A 19263-nucleotide genomic window follows, 5' to 3' on the forward strand; every position below is an offset into this window, starting at 1 on the left:
CTTTCTCATTAGTCAGGCTGGCTGTGCTCACAGCATACCAGTTAGATATTATTAATATCTCCCTCACCTATAGCCTAAGAGTCTCATGAAGACTAAATGAGCTGTGAATGTTAAGGATTCATCACAGCACCTGGTGTGTAGATGATGTAAGTTTTGATGGTTAATATTATTATTAATGTAATCGCTAGTTATGTCTCCATGTACTGATTTGGTTATAAACAATTTTATACATCTTATTTTGTAAATAGGATTTGAGAAGTTTCATTAAGTATGGTACATGAAACAGATGATAACACTAGGTCAAAACCGAAGTGCAACTTAAAAATAATGAGTATGCATTTCCTGAGAGGGACATGACATCATGAAAAGAAAAAGAAATTTAGTTTCAGTGAATCCTACCTAGTTGCACTACTTGGACAGGGTACTTGCTCTGTTTCTTGCTAAATCTTGACTTTTTACCTATACATCGTAAGGATTTATTTAAATGGAGACGTATGTGTGAAAGTCCCGTTACAAACTGACATGCCATTCAGCTTCGTTACCATCACATGGATTCCACATTGTTCAAGGAAAAATTTTATAGAATAACTGCAACTACTTTGTGACACAAGCTTTAAATAATTTTCTAGCCTTTCTTGTGACTGCTCTGAAGGGCAATATTTATTTACCTGTGTCCATTTTGAGCTAATAAATAATCAAATAATCCATCTCCTTATTAAATCATATCTCCTACATCTATTTATACACACACCAGTAAACTTAAACTAGTAAGCACTGCTTATACAGTAAGCACTGCTCTTTCCAATATATGTATGTACACATAGTATATGGGTGAAAACTGAGACCATGTGGCACATATAAAATGAGTAACCTTTCCAGTGAGCATTGAAGATTTTAAAATGGAGGACAGAAAGAATGTGAGATTTTTCTAGACAAGAGATGGAATTTCCTTTATCCTAGGTAGTGTTTAGTTTTACTTTTAACTGTGTGCACTTGTGATCAACGCTCTTAATTACTACAGACCTTCGTTATTACATAGGTATCCAATCTATAAAATGACAGATTGAGTTGAAGTTCTAAAATTCTCTGATTCTGCAATATTATTTTGCTATAGAAAATATTCAGTAAGTAGTCAAGGCTGACCTTTAGATATCCTGAAGAGAAGGTTATTACAGCTATATTTTTCTGCATTTATTTAAAATAATACTGTTCACTTGTGAACAAAAATGTTAGTAGAATAGCAAATTATTTTCATGCAACAACCTTCCATTCTGGATTTAAAATGTTAAAAACTTTTCTTCACATGATTGATAGACTGTTTAAATAATACATTCAAATACATGCTTTCCCATTAATTTGAGTCATTTTCCATCATTATATGAAAATGTAAATGAGCACAAATAAAGCAAATGATAAATGAAAATCAGGAAAAACTAAGAATATGTACAAATTGTCATCTGCATTTGTGGCTTCACCATCCCATGACTTTCACTTAAGCATCTATTTACAGACAGTAATTGCAGTAATATCTTAGTAGAGAGATTAGAAATAAAGGCCTATCTCTCATAATAAGGTACCTGAAGTGTTTTCCACAACCCATGGCCTCTAATCCATAATACATCTTATTTATAATTCATCTTGATTCCTAAGTGTCATTACCCAGGCATAAAATCTTGTCATCCAAGCAAGAGCTCAGGACAGTTTTGAAATAATACATCCCATTCCAGTAACATATGCTTTGGGTCATGAACACACAAAGCAATTCCTCTACAATATTTTTACAAAATGTATAGTATTCTAGAGATGTCTGCATCTACAGGCTATTTTATTTCATGTTTTAATCCACAATATGGTTGCAAGTAAACAAAATTAAGTATCAGTTACTGCTAAAATATAGCCAGTTGTAAAGACACTTAGCCTTTGCCTGTTTCCTGTACTGTGATGACACTGCAGCCGTGGTCATTAAAAATGTTAGTTCTAGAAATGTCTAATTATTCTAATTTACTATTCCCGAAGGGGCCAGATTACCTTCAGGAGTCAAACAAAGGACACCATTTCCTCACCAAATGTCTTGGTGTTGGAGCCCTTGAGTTTGTTATACTTTATTTAACCTGCCTTTGAGTTACATTAAATGTAGGTTATTGCCCAAACTGACCTAAACTGAGCTTTATGCAGTTAAAAGGTTACATGCAGGTACCATTCTGACTTATGACTTTCTTTCTTAAAGATGGAAACTATTCAGCATTGCATGTGCAGCTCTCTGCAGTAATATGGAAATCAGAAATTTGTCAGTGATCTCTAGGTCATGTTTTCATAGTTTCAGCTTCTATCCTCTCTTCCCATATTTTAATAGGGCTTTAGGCTCACAGTTGAATGGCCTGTGTGTATCGGGTCGCCACTCAGAAGCTGTCCCTTGTGGCTACTAAAACTGATTTTTTTGAATCTCCAAATAATTTATACCTATCGTCAACTCATAAACCCAAAAGGCAAAATATAAAAATAGTCTTAGCTACTTACACATGCACACATCTATCCTTTATCACGTCTGTTGCACACCGGAGACCCAAAGTCTCTGTTTTCATGTACAGACAAGTTTTGAGGAAAATGGCATGGGTAAGTTATATTATAATTTTGTTTACAAATATAACCTAAAACAATCATGGTGTTTTTATTTGTAGTTATTTCCAGCAATTACATTGAAAAAACTATTTGAAATAGAGAAACCTATTGATTTATGTATGTCGATTATTAAACATACTTTATCTCAAGTTATCCTCATATCAACCCTGTGAAAACCAGAACCTACCATTGATTGCTTACTATCTCCCGTACCTTTCCCAATACAGTTACACCAACATCATCGACTATAATTTATGATCTCCATTTTACAGGTGAGAGAATTGAAGCCCATGATCACACACCCACACAGCAATTCAAACCTCAGTGAGTCTGTTCCCAAAACCTAGGTAAACTTGTACTCAGCTATTATATTATACAGTCATGTGCTGCTTAACGACAGGGATACGTTCTGAGAAATGTGTTGTTAGGTGATTTCTTCATTGTGCAAACATCATGGAGTGTACATACACAAACCTAAATGGTACAGCCTGCTACACACCTAGGCTGCATGGGATAGCCTGTTGCTCCTAGACTACGAACCTGCACAGCATGTTATTGGTACTGAGTACAGTAGGCAATTGTAACATAATGGTAAGTATTTGCATATCTAAACATATTTAAACATAGCAAAGGTACAGTAAAAATATAGTTCTATAATCTTATGGGACCACTGTCGTATACATGGTCCTGTCATTGACCAAAATGTCATTATGCAGCAGCACATGACTGTACAATATTCCTACTTTCTAGGTGAGGAAATGAGGCACATAGTATTCAAAACCTTACTACATACAAAGTGGTGGAACAGGAATTAAACCTGGGTCTACTGGATTGCAAAATCCATGCAAAGATACAAGATAGAGTGTTTTCATGAGCTTCAGCACGAGTATCTATTTTATTACTAAACTCTGAAGAAAGAAAGGAGCACAGTGTGCAGCCCTGAGCCTAGGATATGATGGCTCTCTACTGTCTGCTTCATTCTCTCCTCTCTACCCTCCCACATTTTTGTGTAAATTTGATCTGATGTTTTGATGAAACAATATATTATGAAAATAAAGTAAAGATAGAGGAGAGCAGAAGAAAATTGAGCCATGAATAATTTCAACACTGAGGAAGAAAACTTTGGAAAAGTTTAAATTAGAGTAGAAATGGGGAAGAGGAGCTCAGGAAGGTATTTATTTACTTTTCTTTAATTTGCCATTGTGTTCCAGAAAGGATTTTAGATGGGACTCAAAAAGTAATTTTTTTGCTTCCAATTTTAAACATAATCATTCTCATGAACTTTGTCGCAGTTCACCAAGAGGAAAAACAATCAATATTGAAAAACACCCAAAAATTTTTTTTTAATTGAAAGAATGATATAAAATTATCAAGGAAAAGAGAGACTTTCTGTGTGTTTTTTTTTTTAATGTTTTAAGTTTCCGATTTTTGCATTGTCAAATCTTCTCTCTCTCTCTCTCGCTACCTCATAGAAATTGAATCCATCAGGACACAAAATAAATCAAAACTAATCTAAAATGTTGAAATTGAAAGACACTTTAGAAGTCATCTGAGTTAACCTGCTCATTTGTGGGATGAGGAAATTGTGTCTCAAAGTAACTTGCCCATATCTCTCAGACAAAACTAACATAAAATCAAAGCTTCCCTATTCATTCCTTTTACAGTACCAAGGAGTGGTATGCACTTTGTTTGTTTGTTTGTTTTGTTTTGTCTTGTTTTTTGTTGAGACAGAGTCTCGCTTTGTCACTCAGGCTGGAGTGTAGTGGCCGCATCTTAGCTCACTGCAACCTCCACCTCCCAGGTTCAAGTGATTCTCGTGCCTCAGCCTCCAGAGTAGTTGGGACTACAGACACGCATCACCATGCCTGGCTGATTTTTGCATTTTTAGTCAAGACATGGTTTCACCATGTTGACCAGGCTGGTCTGGAACTCCTGACCTCAAATGATCCACCCACCTCAGCCTCCCAAAATGCTAAGATTACAGGCGTGAGCCACCGTGTCTGGCCTTGTCCATATGCCCTTTTAAATGCACACATGCACAGTAGAGAATAAGGAGCTTGCCAGTGATGCTGCACCCTAATAGCTTATTAGACTCTCCTAAGAGTTTTAAAACAAACCCGGGCCTCAACTCTCCCCCAAAGGAATTAGACCAGACCACAGACTCCCACTGTGGGTGCTTTTCTATTGTGTCAGGCTGCCTGCCAGGGAAAGCCACAGTAATAAGAAAAATGTGTTGCGCGTTAGAGTAGACTTCACCTTAGGGCTCACCTTCACGTTTGGGCCTACAACACTAAACTTTGTACAGTTCCTCGGTGAGGAGTATTGTTTCTTATCTTCCTTTTTCTTCCAAGATTTATTTTAAACTTTTGTTTGAGTTTAAAGTGAAGCTAGAAACTTCCTCTCAATTTGTGTGATTTTTTGTACAAATTTTTATGGACAACAATTACAGTAATAACTTAGTAAAGATATTACAGAGATAAAGGCCTGTCTCTCATAATAACACACACACATGCACCTAGCAAGTATGTCAATAACACAACTCTGTGTGTGTGTGTGTGTGTGTTTGTGTGTGTGTATATATATATATATTCAAGGATGAAATCCATGCACAGAAAATCCCATTTTATTCAGTGGTCAGCTTGTTAAAGAATTGGAATAAGCCACACTATAAGCCACTTTTTTTTTTTCTTTGAGATGGAGTCTCGCTCTGTCGCCCAGGCTAGAGTGCAGTGTTGTGATCTCGGCTCACTGCCAGCTCTGCCTCCTGGGTTCACACCATTCTCCTGCCTCAACTTAAGGAGTAGCTGGAACTACAGGCCCCCACCACCATGCCCAGCTAATTTTTTGTATTTTTAGTAGAGACGGGGGTTCACCGTGTCAGGATGGTCTCGATCTCCTGACCTTGTGATCTGCCTGCCTTGGCCTCCCAAAGTCCTGGGATTATAGGCGTGAGCCACCATGCCTGGCCACTATGAACCACTTTTAAATGGATCTTGGTTTATTTCTTCAGTTATGCTTAAATTAATTCCTCAACCATCATTTCCAGTACTTATTCAATAATAATGGCAAAAATGAACCTTGCTTTTTAAACAATATGTACAAATTTTGTTAAATTATATGATTATGTCCACCATAAGAAAAATAAGACTCAAAATATCTTGAATACTATTCTCAGTTTTGTCTGTCAGCTTGCTGAAAGTTGGGATATTATTAAATCTCATTAGAATTTCTTTTAGGATGTGATAAAAGCAGAGTCTCATGATTAAGTGCTTAATTGAGGTACTTTTGCGTTATCCAAATCTAAATAAACAAGAAGGGTGCTGGCTATTAAACTAGATGTTTTTATAAGGAGCCTCTTTGTATATTTGTCTCTGGACTGTCTAGGCCAGAACCAAAGGGATGTGGAGGCACTAGAAAATTCTTAGTCTGATATTTTTTCTTGCTTAGTCAGCGATCACTCTTCTTTCATCAATGGGCATAAGATTTTTAAGTGGAAAAAAAAAAATCCTACTTAACCAAGGTGGTAAAATAGTCGCCTTGTAATTCTCCATGGGATTTGAAAAACTGACTTCCACCTTTTATTCATAAATCAAGCAATGTCTGCAGCTATGCGTGAGGAGAGGACTGAGCCTGAAACACAAGACAGTTCTCATCCTCATTCCAGAGCTGTGGACTGCCTTCCAGAAAGCCAAAGATGTTTGTTGATACATTTTCATAAGAAACCCAAATGAAGATGGAAGTCTTGATTTTGCATATGTCAGCTTCACTAGAAGTTTTCTGTTTGCTTTCAGATTTTTATTGCAAGATGAAACAAATTATATCAGGGAAAGATAAATTTTGCTGGTGGTCTAATAGTCCCAAGACATGCAGAACTTTTATTATTTTGGATTTCTTATTTTTATAGCCTTTAAATTTTATCAGTATAAATAATGCATCCATAACACTTTTTATTTAATTTTTTGCTGTGTTTCATTGGACATGTGCTAGTTATCCATTAAGCACAGTAAAAGCATATTTTAGGTGTTAAAGACATTGGAATTTTCTTTATTCCATATGACAATGTTATTTAAAAACAAACCTCTTTTTCAAGAAAAAGACTCTTTGGAGCTCTTTCGGGTTGAGTTGTATCTACAAATAAAAACTTTCCTTGGTTAAAGTCTGATTACACATGGATGCCGCCTGAACACCTTGGAGACCAGGAAGAAATACACATTAGGTATCAAAATTGGCACTTGTGTTTGTAAGTGATATTGCCCCTGCCGCAGGTAGGGGAAGGCTAGTCTGTCTTTGCAGCCACTGAAGAGCTCAAGCATTGCTAATGCAAGATTTCTAAGCTGGCTGTCCTAATTGGCTTCCTTTTCTTTCAGGCATGCTTGCCAGGATTTTATCGACTGCGTTCTCAACCAGGTGGCCGCACCCCTGGACCAACCCTGGGCACCTGTGTTCCATGTCAATGTAATGGACACAGCAGCCTGTGTGACCCTGAAACATCGATATGCCAGGTAGTCCTCTGAGCCTTTCTTGAACAAGGCCCATGTGCTCATTTCTCTTTACACATGCTCAGCATCTGCACTCAGAGGCCGGCTAAACTGCAAGGGAACACAACCATGTGTGTGAAACAAAACATGCAGGGGAAAAAGATATTCACAGATTCTACATTTTAAAAAGTAAGGAAAAAATAACTGGGAGAGCCACTGCACATGTCAAGAAATAGAATTTTAGCAGCATCTTAGAAGAGCACCAGAAGACATACCTATTTAAAAATTACATGTGCCTTTTTTTCTGATTATTTTCTTGTAGATAAACTTTACATAAAATTTGGAAATTACAGAAAAGAAAAGAAGAAAAAATTCACCCCAAATGCAAAATAAGATAAAATTTTAATATTTTAAGTATTTCCCACCAATTTGTACATGTGTTTGTGAATAAGATTTATATAACACCATTGATGCAGTTTTATGTCTTGTCCCTTAAATTTTTACCTATCACGAGGTTGTATTATGTTGTTAGATATTATTTAAGATCTTTACAATCTTTGTTTGGATGTCCCATAATTTGCACATTTCCCTTATAATTAAGGTCGCTCTTATTTTTTGATGTTTCTGCTAGCACCCTGCACTCTCTACCACTACCGTCTACATTAGAACAATCAGAACAATCATGTGTTCCACCCTTTTTATTGTAGTCACTGTAAGAAATTCAGGTTGCCCCTGTCACCACTTGTCCCCTAAACTGTAATCTGCCTACAGCTCATCTTTGTTAAGCCCATCTCCCACCTCTGCTCATCTTCTGAAACCATTCTACTGAGCCTTGTGGCACTCATGGTCAAAATAGGCAAAATCCCCTGCAGAATCCTCCTCTTCCCTCAATGTTCTCTCCACCATGCTGACTGAAACCCAGCTCGCACTTTGCATGCTGCTGCCCTGGCAGCCCTCTTAAGGAGTAGCCATCACCATTTTTTTTTTTTTTTTCCTGAGACGTTGACTCTCTTTGTCACCCAGGCTGGAGGACAGTGCCGATCTTGGCTCACTGCAACCTCCGCCTCCTGAGTTCAAGTGATTCTCATGCCTCAGTCTCCTGAGTAGCTGGGACTACAGGCTCACGCCACCATACCTGGCTAATTTTTTGTATTTTTAGTAGAGACGGGGTTTCACCATGTTGTCTAGGCTGGTCTTGAACTCCTAACCTCAGGTAATCCGTCTGCCTTGGCCTCCCAAAGTGCTGGGATTACAGGCATGACCACCACACCCAGCTGCAGTAGCCATCCCTTTCTTTCACTCTCTTCATTCCCCTGAGTCTGAAAGTGCGGCAGGTTTTCCTGCTCCTCGCTGCCAGTTTTATATTATCCATCCTCCTCAATATCAGGGTCCACAACCCCTGGGCCACAGACAAATATTGGTCCGTGGCCTTTTGGTAACCGGACTACACAGCAGGAGGCAAGCAGCAGACAAAGGAGCAAGCTTCATTAGCATTTACAGCTGCTCCTCATTCCTGGCATTACTGTACTGCCTGAGCTCCACCTCCTGTCAGATCAGAGACAGCATTAGATTCTCATAGGAGCACACACCCTATTGTGAACTGCGCATGCTCCTTCTGAGAATCTAATGCCTGATGATCGACGATCTGTCACTGTCTCCCATCACCCCAAGATGGAACTGTCTAGTTGCAGGAAAACAAGCTTAGGGCTCCCGCTGATTCTATGTTATGGTGAGTTGTATAATTATTTCATTATATATTACAATGTAATAATAATAGAAATAAAGTGCACAGTAAATGTAATGTGCTTGGATCATCACAAAACCATCCTCCAATCCCAGTCCATGGAAAAATTGCCTTCCACGAAACCAGTCCCTGGTGCAAAAAAAAAAATTGGAGACGCTGCTCTACAGCACCCAGCTTTGACTCTCATGCTTCCCTCTACAGGCGCCTCTCTCCATCTGCTTGTCGAAGTCACCTACTAAACTTTAAATACCCCACGTCCTTCCTTGCTGATTTTCCCTGTCTAATTGTCATTTTCCCTAGCACTATTCCTGTCATCATTCTTAGTGATTTTAATGGCCATGATCTTAACTCTTCCATACTCTTAACTTTCAGTTTCTTGTACCTCTCTGGTCTCCATTTGAAGCGCCTTTTTTTTTTTTTTTAACCACTGCGTAGTTTCTGTCTAGTTCACTTCTAAATACTTCAGCTTCAATGTGTGTAATCTCACAATTGATGCACACACTTTTTTTCTTGTTCCTTATCTCATGTTTTCACTGTAGTAACCAGCTTAATAGTCATGATCCTTCATTGGTATTACTGCCTTGCAATGCTCATTTCCCTGGCTACTCCTTTACTTATTTTTCACTCAAGTGAACTCCAACACTGTGAGAACCCTACTATCTCCTCCATACCTGCACCTTCTTTTTCTTTTCTTTTTTTTTTTTTTTTTTTTTTTTTTTTTTTTTTGAGACAGATTCTTGCTCAGTTGCCCAGGCTGGAGTGCAGTGGTGCGATCTCAGCTCACTGCAAGCTCTGCCTCCCAGGTTCAAGCCATTCTCCTGCCTCAGCCTCCTGAGTAGCTGGGACTACAGGCACCCACCACCATGCCTGGCTACTTTTTTTGTATTTTAAGTAGAGACAGGGTTTAACTATGTTAGCCAGGATGGTCTCGATCTCCTGACCTCATGATCCGTGATCCATCTGCTTTGGCCTCCCAAAGTGCTGGGATTACAGGCATAAGCCATCATGCCCAGTCACCTGCACCTCCTAAACTGAACGTGGCTGTAGAAAAAGACAATTGTGCCATCTAATCTTACCTTAAATTCATGATCACTCTCTTCAAATGGACCCTTTGTGCTGCTCTGCAATCATGCCACTTTTCTCTCATCCTTTTTCTTTTCCACATTCCTAGTTGATTATTTCATACCTTCCCCTCCATCCTCAAGCCTAAACCTCTCCTCTCACCCCCTCCAATCCTTACCCTCAGTTGATGGTGTTGCCTCTTACTTCATTGAGAATTTAGAAGCTATCAGAAGAGAGGTAACAAGCTCCCACTACTGCATGCACCCATTTTTCTGCATGTGTGCCCAATTATTATGATTCTTATCTATTACTGTGGATGAACTATTCTTGTTTCCAGAAAAGATTATATCTTCCCCATATGTTCTCAATTCTACCCCTCTCCCGCTTAACATCACTCTAGCTAATCTCTCCTCTCCTCCTTCTTATCTTGTCACTTTTTTTTTTTCACCTTCAAAGCAAAAACAAACTCTCCTGACTCATTTCCCTTCTAAGTAACCACTTCATTCTTCTCCTTCCATACAATGGAGAGCTGTCTATCCCCTGTCTATAATTTCTCTTCATCTATTCTCCTTTGAATTACTAAAAACAGGCTATCACCTGCTCTTCTATATTGGAACCAATGGCTAATGTACGGCCACCAGTGTTCACCTTACTAGATCTAACAACCATGTTTGCCACTGTGAATCACCCCATTCTTCTTGAAACCCTTTGCTCAATTTGCTTCCCAGGCCATGGTATTCTGGAGATGTTCAAATTCAAACACTGCTCCTTCTCAGTTTTCTTCATTACTCTGAAATCCGCGTAGTGGTATTGCTGGGACTCAATCCTTGCAGCAATTTGTTTCTCTAGCTACATTCATTCAGATGCTGATCTTACCCAGGCACATGGCTTTCTATGTTGAGATGTTTTGATATTGACATCCCACAGTATTTACTATTAAGTTTATGATTTAATTTTAGATCCAATCATTACTATGGTGTGAGGAGGTAATTTTTCTGCAGATATGTATTACTACTGTAAAGAAACATTTACTGATTAATATTTCCTTTTCCCCTTGATACATTGTTGTTTCTGAACACACACAAATTTATTTTGTTGATATTAAGATGTTTCAGATAATCCATTTTGTTTTACTTACCTTTTAGTTCTTATTACAGTGTTCTGCTTACCTTCATTTTATGTTAAGTTAACATTATCTGGTAAAACAAGGTCTTTTACTTCTCTTCTCTTCTAATTAACTAGATGCTCTTACATATTCTTCCAGCTGACATTTTTATGCACTATTTCAATCTCTTACCCAAACATGTTACTGGAATTTTGATTGGAATTAAATTAGCCTATTTGTAAAGAATTAATATATTTACACTAGTCACTCTTCTCTATTCAGACATTTTATGTCTTACAGTAAACTATTTTAAAGTTGTCTATATTGAGCACACATTTCTCATATTAAAATTCTTTCTATGTATCTTACATTTTCATTTTAATGGTAAACATTAGCTATTTTGTTTCAACATAGTAAATGTACTAACTGGTCATTACTGGTAAACCTTAACTATTAGAATAGGTGTTTTTACATGTATTTGATGTTCAATAACTTTTATTTTAGTTCTAGAGGTTTATCAATTGATTCAGTTATTGTTATGTTTACAATTTTTTTTTTTTTTTTTTTTGAGAAGGAGTCTTGCTCTGTCACCCAGGCTAGAGTGCAGTGGTGATATCACGCCTCACTGCAACCTCCACCTTCCAGGTTCAAGCGATTTTCCTGCCTTAGCCTCCTGAGTAGCTGAGATTACAGGCACCTGCCACCATAACTGGCTAATTTTTGTGTTCTAGTAGAGATGGGTTTTCACCATTTTAGCCAGGCTGATCTCGAACTCCTGACCTCAAGTGGTCTGCCTGCCTCGGCCTCCCAAAGTTCTGGGATTACAGGTGTGAGCCACCACGCCTGGCCTATAATACTATTATTTGCAAATATTATAATTGTGTTTTTACTTGTCAAAAGCTATATCTGTTATAATAATAATTTCATGTTTTTTAATTATTTCCCAAAATAATCAGCTTTCTATTTTATTCTTGATTTTAATATGATTGCCTTAAGTCTTTCACCATTAAGTATGATGCTGATGTTTAGTGTAAGAAAAACATTTCTTGTCATGTTAAGAAAACTTATTTCTATTCCTAGCTTATTAAATATATCCTATTTCAATCAGAATAAGATATTTAAATTAGTCATATGCTTAATTGTGGAGAGTGGGGTAGGAACGCAGATGCATTTAAGAGGTGATCCACCTTAAACAGAACCATAAATGATATTATTGACAAAATAAATAACTAATATTAGCCATCCATGAATTCCAGAAATAATTACTATCTTGCTTTAGTATACTGTTTTTTCATCATTTGCTTGCCTGAAAAATTCAATAGGTAATTTGGGGAGGTTAATCTATACACTTTCTTAAGCAAGAATTAAATGCATTTTTGTTATGCAATCTTCACTGGCATTTTTAACACAGTTATGTTTGCTTTATATGATTAATTTAGAAGCATTTATAAAGAATGCAATTTAATTTCATTTTTATTAGGATTAAAATTATCATCTTTATACTGTCCTCTTTTGACCAATTGATTATTATGACTACTTTTGTTCCCTAAGAATTCTAAAAGCATGTCTATTTTCTGAGTAATCCCTAGATGAAGTAAAAAATAAATACTTCCATTAAACAAACACAGCTGGTATAAACCGTTATGCTCTGAATTTTTATATTTTCTTTCATGGAACTCACAACTTTTGAATTTAGGCAACTCTGTTCATCTTTGAAATGGCCTCATGAGGCAAATAAGAAATAGCTGTTATTACTCCCACATTGTAACTGAGGAAACCGAAGCATACTGATTTCTCTGTTATGTGTAATATGGCTCTCAGTTTCATATCATATCCATTATACAGAGCAATGCCTTCTACTTTGGTATAGTGGCAAGCATGAACTCTGCAGTCAAAGTGCCTTGATTCAAATCCTGGCTTCACCCCTTACTGGCAGTGTGAGCCTACTCAATTTATTTAACCTTAATGAGGTCTTAGTTTCTTCATTTATATAATGAAAATAATAATAGTGCCTACTCACAGAGTTTTTGTAAGGATTTGATGAAATACTCAATAAAAGGCTTAGAACATTACTTAGTGTATGGTATGCTTCTGATATGCAATGATCATATTATGATAATGCTGATCATTATGATAATGATGATCATAAAGATGATCATTACCATACACGTTATCTACCATTTATAGTTGAAGAACCAATCAGTTGATAATTGATCAAAAAGTGTAAAAAAAAAAATGTCTAGCACTATGCTAGATTTTCTTACTGTCTTAGTCCATTTAGGATGCTGTAACAAAATATCATAAACTGGGTAGCTTATAAATAACAGAAACTTATTTCCCACAGTTCTGAAGGCTGGGAAGTCCAAGATCATATCTCCAGCAAAGTCAGTGTCTGGCGAAGGTTTATTTCCTTATCATAGATGACCCCTTCTTTCTTTGTCTTCACATGTTGGAAGGCACTGGATAGCTCTCTGGGGTCTCTTTTGTAAAGGTCCTAATCCCACTCATAAGGCTCCAGCCTCATGATGTAATCACCTCCCACAGGCCCCTTCTCCTATTACTATCACATTGGGAGACAGGATTTCAACATACGAATTTTTGGAGAACACAATTATTCAGACCATAGCAAGCCTTAACCTCCAACATGATGATATTTGGAAATGGGAACTCACTTATCTTGTTTTTCTTTTTCTTCACACCTTTCCCTGAAAATATAAAGTGCATAGGAAAGAAAACTATAGAAAGCTTTATAGACTAAATATTTCAAAGAAACCCAGATCACTTTGTAACTATGCTCTTCATCATACCTAATGATACTTGCAAGATAATTGTTGCTTCATCCTAGGCATTAATAAATCTTATACATAGGCATGTTATGAATAGCTCAGTGACTATTACTCATTAAGAAAAAAAAATTTTTGAAGAATAAAACCTATGTGATACTGAATCCAAGGGGAGAGAGGGAGATAAGTGAACTAACAGTAACTAGTACACACACATGAGTAGGTAGAAAGAGAGAGACAGAAGGAAGATATTTTCATTTAATCATTGCTACACCCTGTAGTCAGAATTATTTCTCCTATTGTTTTTTCACATGGGAATATTGAAGCCTTAGCTAGCTCAAACGACTTTTTAAAGATAAAATAATTTGTGGAAATATTATTTTCACTCTATCACAATTCTTATTTTTTAAAAAAATAATAAAATAAATCTCTATAACTGATTGTTGCTGTTGCCTGAAACATTTAATCAATTAACCCTATCTTCAGTAAATAGACAGATTTGTAACTAGAATTCACTAATTTTTTGTTTTGTAAACCTTATTTAATCTACCTAACAACCTTGCCAAAATAGAGATTGTTAGCCTTATACTAAGTTCTGAAAATTAATGCTAAGAAAATGTAAGCAACCTATAAAGTCTTGACCAAAAAGTATTAGAAGCAGGTTTCAAATCCACCACAAACTGCTTTCTCCAGATGGCGAGAGAGTGTAAACACACTCTGCTGATTAAATGAGTTTGATTTTGAAAGCTCAAGTGAATTACATCTTAGAGTCGTGACAGAATCTGCAAAAGTGACTAGGGGTCATGTATGGAAAACACTTGACAAATTGTGAGAACATAAAATTTGTCACAGGATAGTAAGCAATAAAACGTCTTTCCAGGTTTTATAAAGGAAAATAAAATGTAGGAAACAGATTGATTGTGATCTCCAATGAAACTTAAGTATTGCTTACTTAACAAATATCTGTCAACTGTGGAAAAAATAAACAGTGCTCATTAGGAATCAGAATAGGTTCACTTTGTTGGGGGCAGTGGCTCATGCCTGTAATCCCAGCACTTTTGGGGGCCAAGAGAAGAGGATCCAGGAGTTCTAGACCAGCATGGTCAACACAGGCCCCGTGTCTACAAAAAATTAAAAATTGAAAAAAAGAATAGGTTCACTCAAAATAACACATATCAAACTAAGTGCTAGGTTTACTGTATATATAATATCTGAAAACCTAGTTTTCTAAATCACAGTAAAATATCAAGTTTATCAGACAATGTGATACATCATATCTCAAATTCAGCAAAAATAATAACCGCTATTATGTGTCCAAAACTGTGTATGTACCAGGACCAAAACAGGTCACTGTACAGAGATTTTCTCATTTATTGTTACAATAAACTTATGAGATAGACAAGATTATTTTGTCTTTTACAGTTGATGAACTGATGCTGGAGAAATTAAATAACTTGCTTAAGTTATAAAGCAGTAGAGGTCTTATCCATGATTCAAATGCTGGTTTTGTTTAAATAGGCATTTGATGAGCTATTTCATAGTATCCTTGCACACAAGATTGAAAATATGAGCCAGATGTTAGCCAGCTGATAGGTTGATGGGCATACACGTTGCTAAAAATATGTGACCCAGAGTATGCTCTAGTGATATCTCCAATGATGAGGCATAAGCTCTGTATTTGACCTTGTTTTGTTCAAAATATCTGTAAATGCTTTGGATGAGATCTACCAAATATTCAGATAACATAAAGCTGAAAGTATTATCTAATGTGTTGGATGGTGGGAAAAGATCCTGACAGATGAAACTATGAATTACAATTAACAAGATGAGATTAATAGAAAAGATTTGAACTCAGGTAAGCTCACTTGTTTGTTCATTCCTGTGGCATCTGTTAATTATGTTTCCAATATACAGGTCTATGGCCTATGATAGGTACTAGGAATGTGAAGACTGCATGAGTCTTGCCCTCTAGAGCTTATTTTCTAGTTTAGGGGAAAGAACAGAGGAAATGACACGTATTAGCAATTCACGTGAAGTAAGAGTCCTTACTTGATTGCAGATTCACTAGGTGCCAACACAGGGCATTGCTACTTGTATAAGATCCAAATCAAGGGAGGAAGTACATTTAACATATTTGCAAATCACAGCTAGAGACTTATATTTGAAGGAAACCCTGGGTAAGATTGCTAAATGTTTAGCTTGAAACAAAGATTTAGGAGGTAATAGTATTCTTAGATATTTGAGGACCTTCACTAGGAAAAGGGAATTAGACTTAATTTTCATCACTTCAGAAGGCAGAACTCGGATCACTGATTGAAAATTAGAATGCAACAAATTTTTACTCACCGTAAGGAAAAACTTCACAGCTTATGCAAGATGAAAAAAAGCCGTCTTATAAGAATTCATGCATTTAATGATATCTCAAGGAAGTATAGAAGGCATTCCTGTATGGCAAGAAGGTTAGGTTAAGTAATTTCTCACCTTAGGCCTGAGATACTATAATATTAATGTTATATTCATTTGATTTTGTAGAAGGAATATATACCAACAGTTTTCCAGTGTGCAAAAAAACTTAACAAATCTAATATATTCTAATGTATTATTGAAGAGATACTAGCACATACCACTCTTGAGAATATAATTAAACTTCTCATTAGGCATCCAAAATATAGAAATTTTCCCTAAAGGCTAATTTTTATATAAGAAAAAAATTATGTACACTATTTCAAAGCAGACAGGAAAGTCATATGAAAAGGGTATGTCAGAAAAGTTTCAAAAAGAGGCTCCTGATTTATGTGTTGTGTGTTTGTGGACACAACCAGGACATTTGATTCAATTAACCAAGTTTAGTATGTCAGCAACCCTGTGAAAGATTGATAAGATTATCCAGAGAAGATTACAATATTTGCTTTCTCTATTGAAGAAATTATGTAGACTTACAGGTATAAGAGAAACAAAATCATATTTTTGAATCTCTGTCTTTTTAGTAATGATTATTGGCTTTAAGGATTTTAATTGAGTTACTAATGTTATATTTAGGTGACATAAAATAATTCATTATGCAATTATTTTACTGCAAAAGTAAAATGCTGAAAATTATTGTTGAAGGTCCTATGTATTTTTGGCACATTCATCTCTATAACTATAAAATATGTTCTTAAAACACTCCCCAGTTAACACTTATTCGTCAGCATGACCCCTTGCTGAATGACTTGAAGTTAGAATTCATAGATAATTATTTTATCTTGGAGCCATTATCTCTCATAATGCTACTGTTAAATATGGAATGGCTCTTTTATTGCTAAAAACTAGTGGTTCCTTTGGATGGTTGAGTAAAAGAGGATTATGGCACTTAAATCACTGGCAAAATATGACAAATCATTTTGCTCTGCTAACCACTTTTCTGCAATGACACTTGAAATTTGGGCTTTTTCATCTGAAAAAGCCTGACCAGTTTCATCTAGACTTCCGGAACCATGCATTCATTCATTCAGCCATTCAAAAATAGTCATTGAATGCCTCCCGTGTTTGATGCACTAAAAGGAGCATTTAAGCCAATTTTAGGGCATCAGGGAATGTTTCTCAGAGAAACTAACATTTAAAATGAGAGTTGAAATGAATAGGTGCTAGCCCGATATACACTCTAGAGCTAAGGATTTGCAAATGAAAAGTCCCAGCAGTGATAAAGAGTATCCGCATAATTTGAGAATTTCAGATGGCCCCATGTGGCTATGGCATTATATGCAAAGAAAGCCGTGGTTACAGCTACATATGTAGGGGTAAGTACTGTGGTGGTGAAGGCGTGGGGGCGTGCGGAGTGGCAGATAATGAACTCTTCCTTGCCATGCTAATAACTTGTTATTCATCCTGACTGCATTTGGGAACTAGTGTAGCCTTTCAAGCAAGAGAAGGGCATAGTCTGATATGTTCATAGGATGATCACTCTGATTGCAGTGTGGAGAAATCACCAGATAAGAAAATATGGAGACAGGATCTTTAGCTAAGAGGCTATTCTAATAATCCAAGTAAAATATGACAGTGGCCAGATGAAAATAGTAGCAACAAGAAGGTCAAGAAACAGAGAGTAATAGACTCGTGGAACTGATGATCTGATGGATACCTCTGATAAGAGAGGCCTGTAGGTTACCGACCTTGGCAATTGAGTGGATGACAGTGACCTCAGATGAAATGAGAAATACAGGAGTATTCGCAGGTTTAGCAAGAGATGAACTTAATTGTGGTCATTTCAAATTTAAGGCGCTTCTGTGTTATACAATATTTACTCAAGAAGCAATTAGAAGTGGAAGTCTGGAACCCAACAGAGATATCCAGGCTGAATACATAAAATACAGAGTTTTGGGCACACCGTTAACTGAAGTCATAGTAATGGATGAAATCACCAAGGTAAATATGGAGGAGAAAAAAGAGATGAGGATCAAAGTTAGAATTAAGGGCATCAATTATATTAAACAGAAAGGGAAGGAAGAATCCATAAGGGAGAATTAGAGTAGCCGTAGAAATGGGAGAAACATCAACTGGCTTACTCTTAAAGAAACCATGGGGGCTGGGTGCCATGGCTCACATCTGTAATCCCAACACTCTGGGAGGCTGAGGGGGATGGATCACGAGGTCAAGAGATTGGGATGATCCTGGCCAACATGGTGAAACCCCGTCTTTACTAAAAATACAAACATTAGCTGGGCATGGTGACGCACACCTGTAATCCCAGCTATTCGGAAGGCTGAGGCAGGAGAATCACTTGAACCTGGGAGGCAGAGGTTGCAATGAGCCAAGATCATACCACTGCACTCTAGCCTGGCAATAGAGCGAGACTCTGTCTCAAAAAAAAAAAAAAGAAAAAGAAAAAGAAACCATGGGAAGAGAAAATTTCAAAGAAAGAGTATCCAGAAATATCAGTGGCTACAGAAAACGTATATATCATGAGACCTGATGATTCTAAGTTTTGCTTTAGCAACAAAGATCTTATGGGTCATTCTGGTATTGTGTTTAATGGTGAAACCAGAAGCCTGTTTAAAGGGTGAATGGGAGATGAAGAAGTAGAGACCAGGAATGTAAACAATGTCTTTTAAAAAGCTTATTGAAAATAGGATAGACATTGTTGAGCAATTTGAGACCTCACAGATTTTTTTTTTTTTAAGACAGGAAAAGCTTGACCAATTTCAAATATTAATGGGAATAAGCCTGCAAAGGAGGGAATGAAGATGCTGGAGAAAATGGGGAGGCAGGAGGCAAGGAAACCAATTTAGGAGTGGAGTAGCTTCAGACAAAGGACGGAAACAAATGTCAAACGGATGGAAAATAATGTGGCAAGACACTGAATTGTTTGCCAGGAAACCAAGGGAGCATCCAAATTAGATTGGATTATTATAATAGATAATAGATAATTATTTTATCTTGGAGACATTATCTCTCATAATGCTACTGTTAAATACAGAATGGCTCTTTTATTGC

General features: G+C 36.7%; 1 protein-coding gene across 2 annotated transcripts in view; it reads left to right on the forward strand.

The window, feature by feature from the left end:
* Window positions 1–19263, forward strand: part of LAMA2 (laminin subunit alpha 2) — a 621494-nt gene that overhangs the window by 430697 nt on the left and 171534 nt on the right. For both annotated transcript variants that reach the window (XM_073022454.1, XM_073022455.1), the window contains exon 29: window positions 6987–7121. In XM_073022454.1, the coding sequence (XP_072878555.1) occupies window positions 6987–7121 (135 nt within the window). The remainder of the gene's footprint in view (window positions 1–6986; window positions 7122–19263) is intronic.

This window comes from Chlorocebus sabaeus, chromosome 13, assembly GCF_047675955.1.
Source record: "Chlorocebus sabaeus isolate Y175 chromosome 13, mChlSab1.0.hap1, whole genome shotgun sequence".
Taxonomy (NCBI): domain Eukaryota; kingdom Metazoa; phylum Chordata; class Mammalia; order Primates; family Cercopithecidae; genus Chlorocebus; species Chlorocebus sabaeus.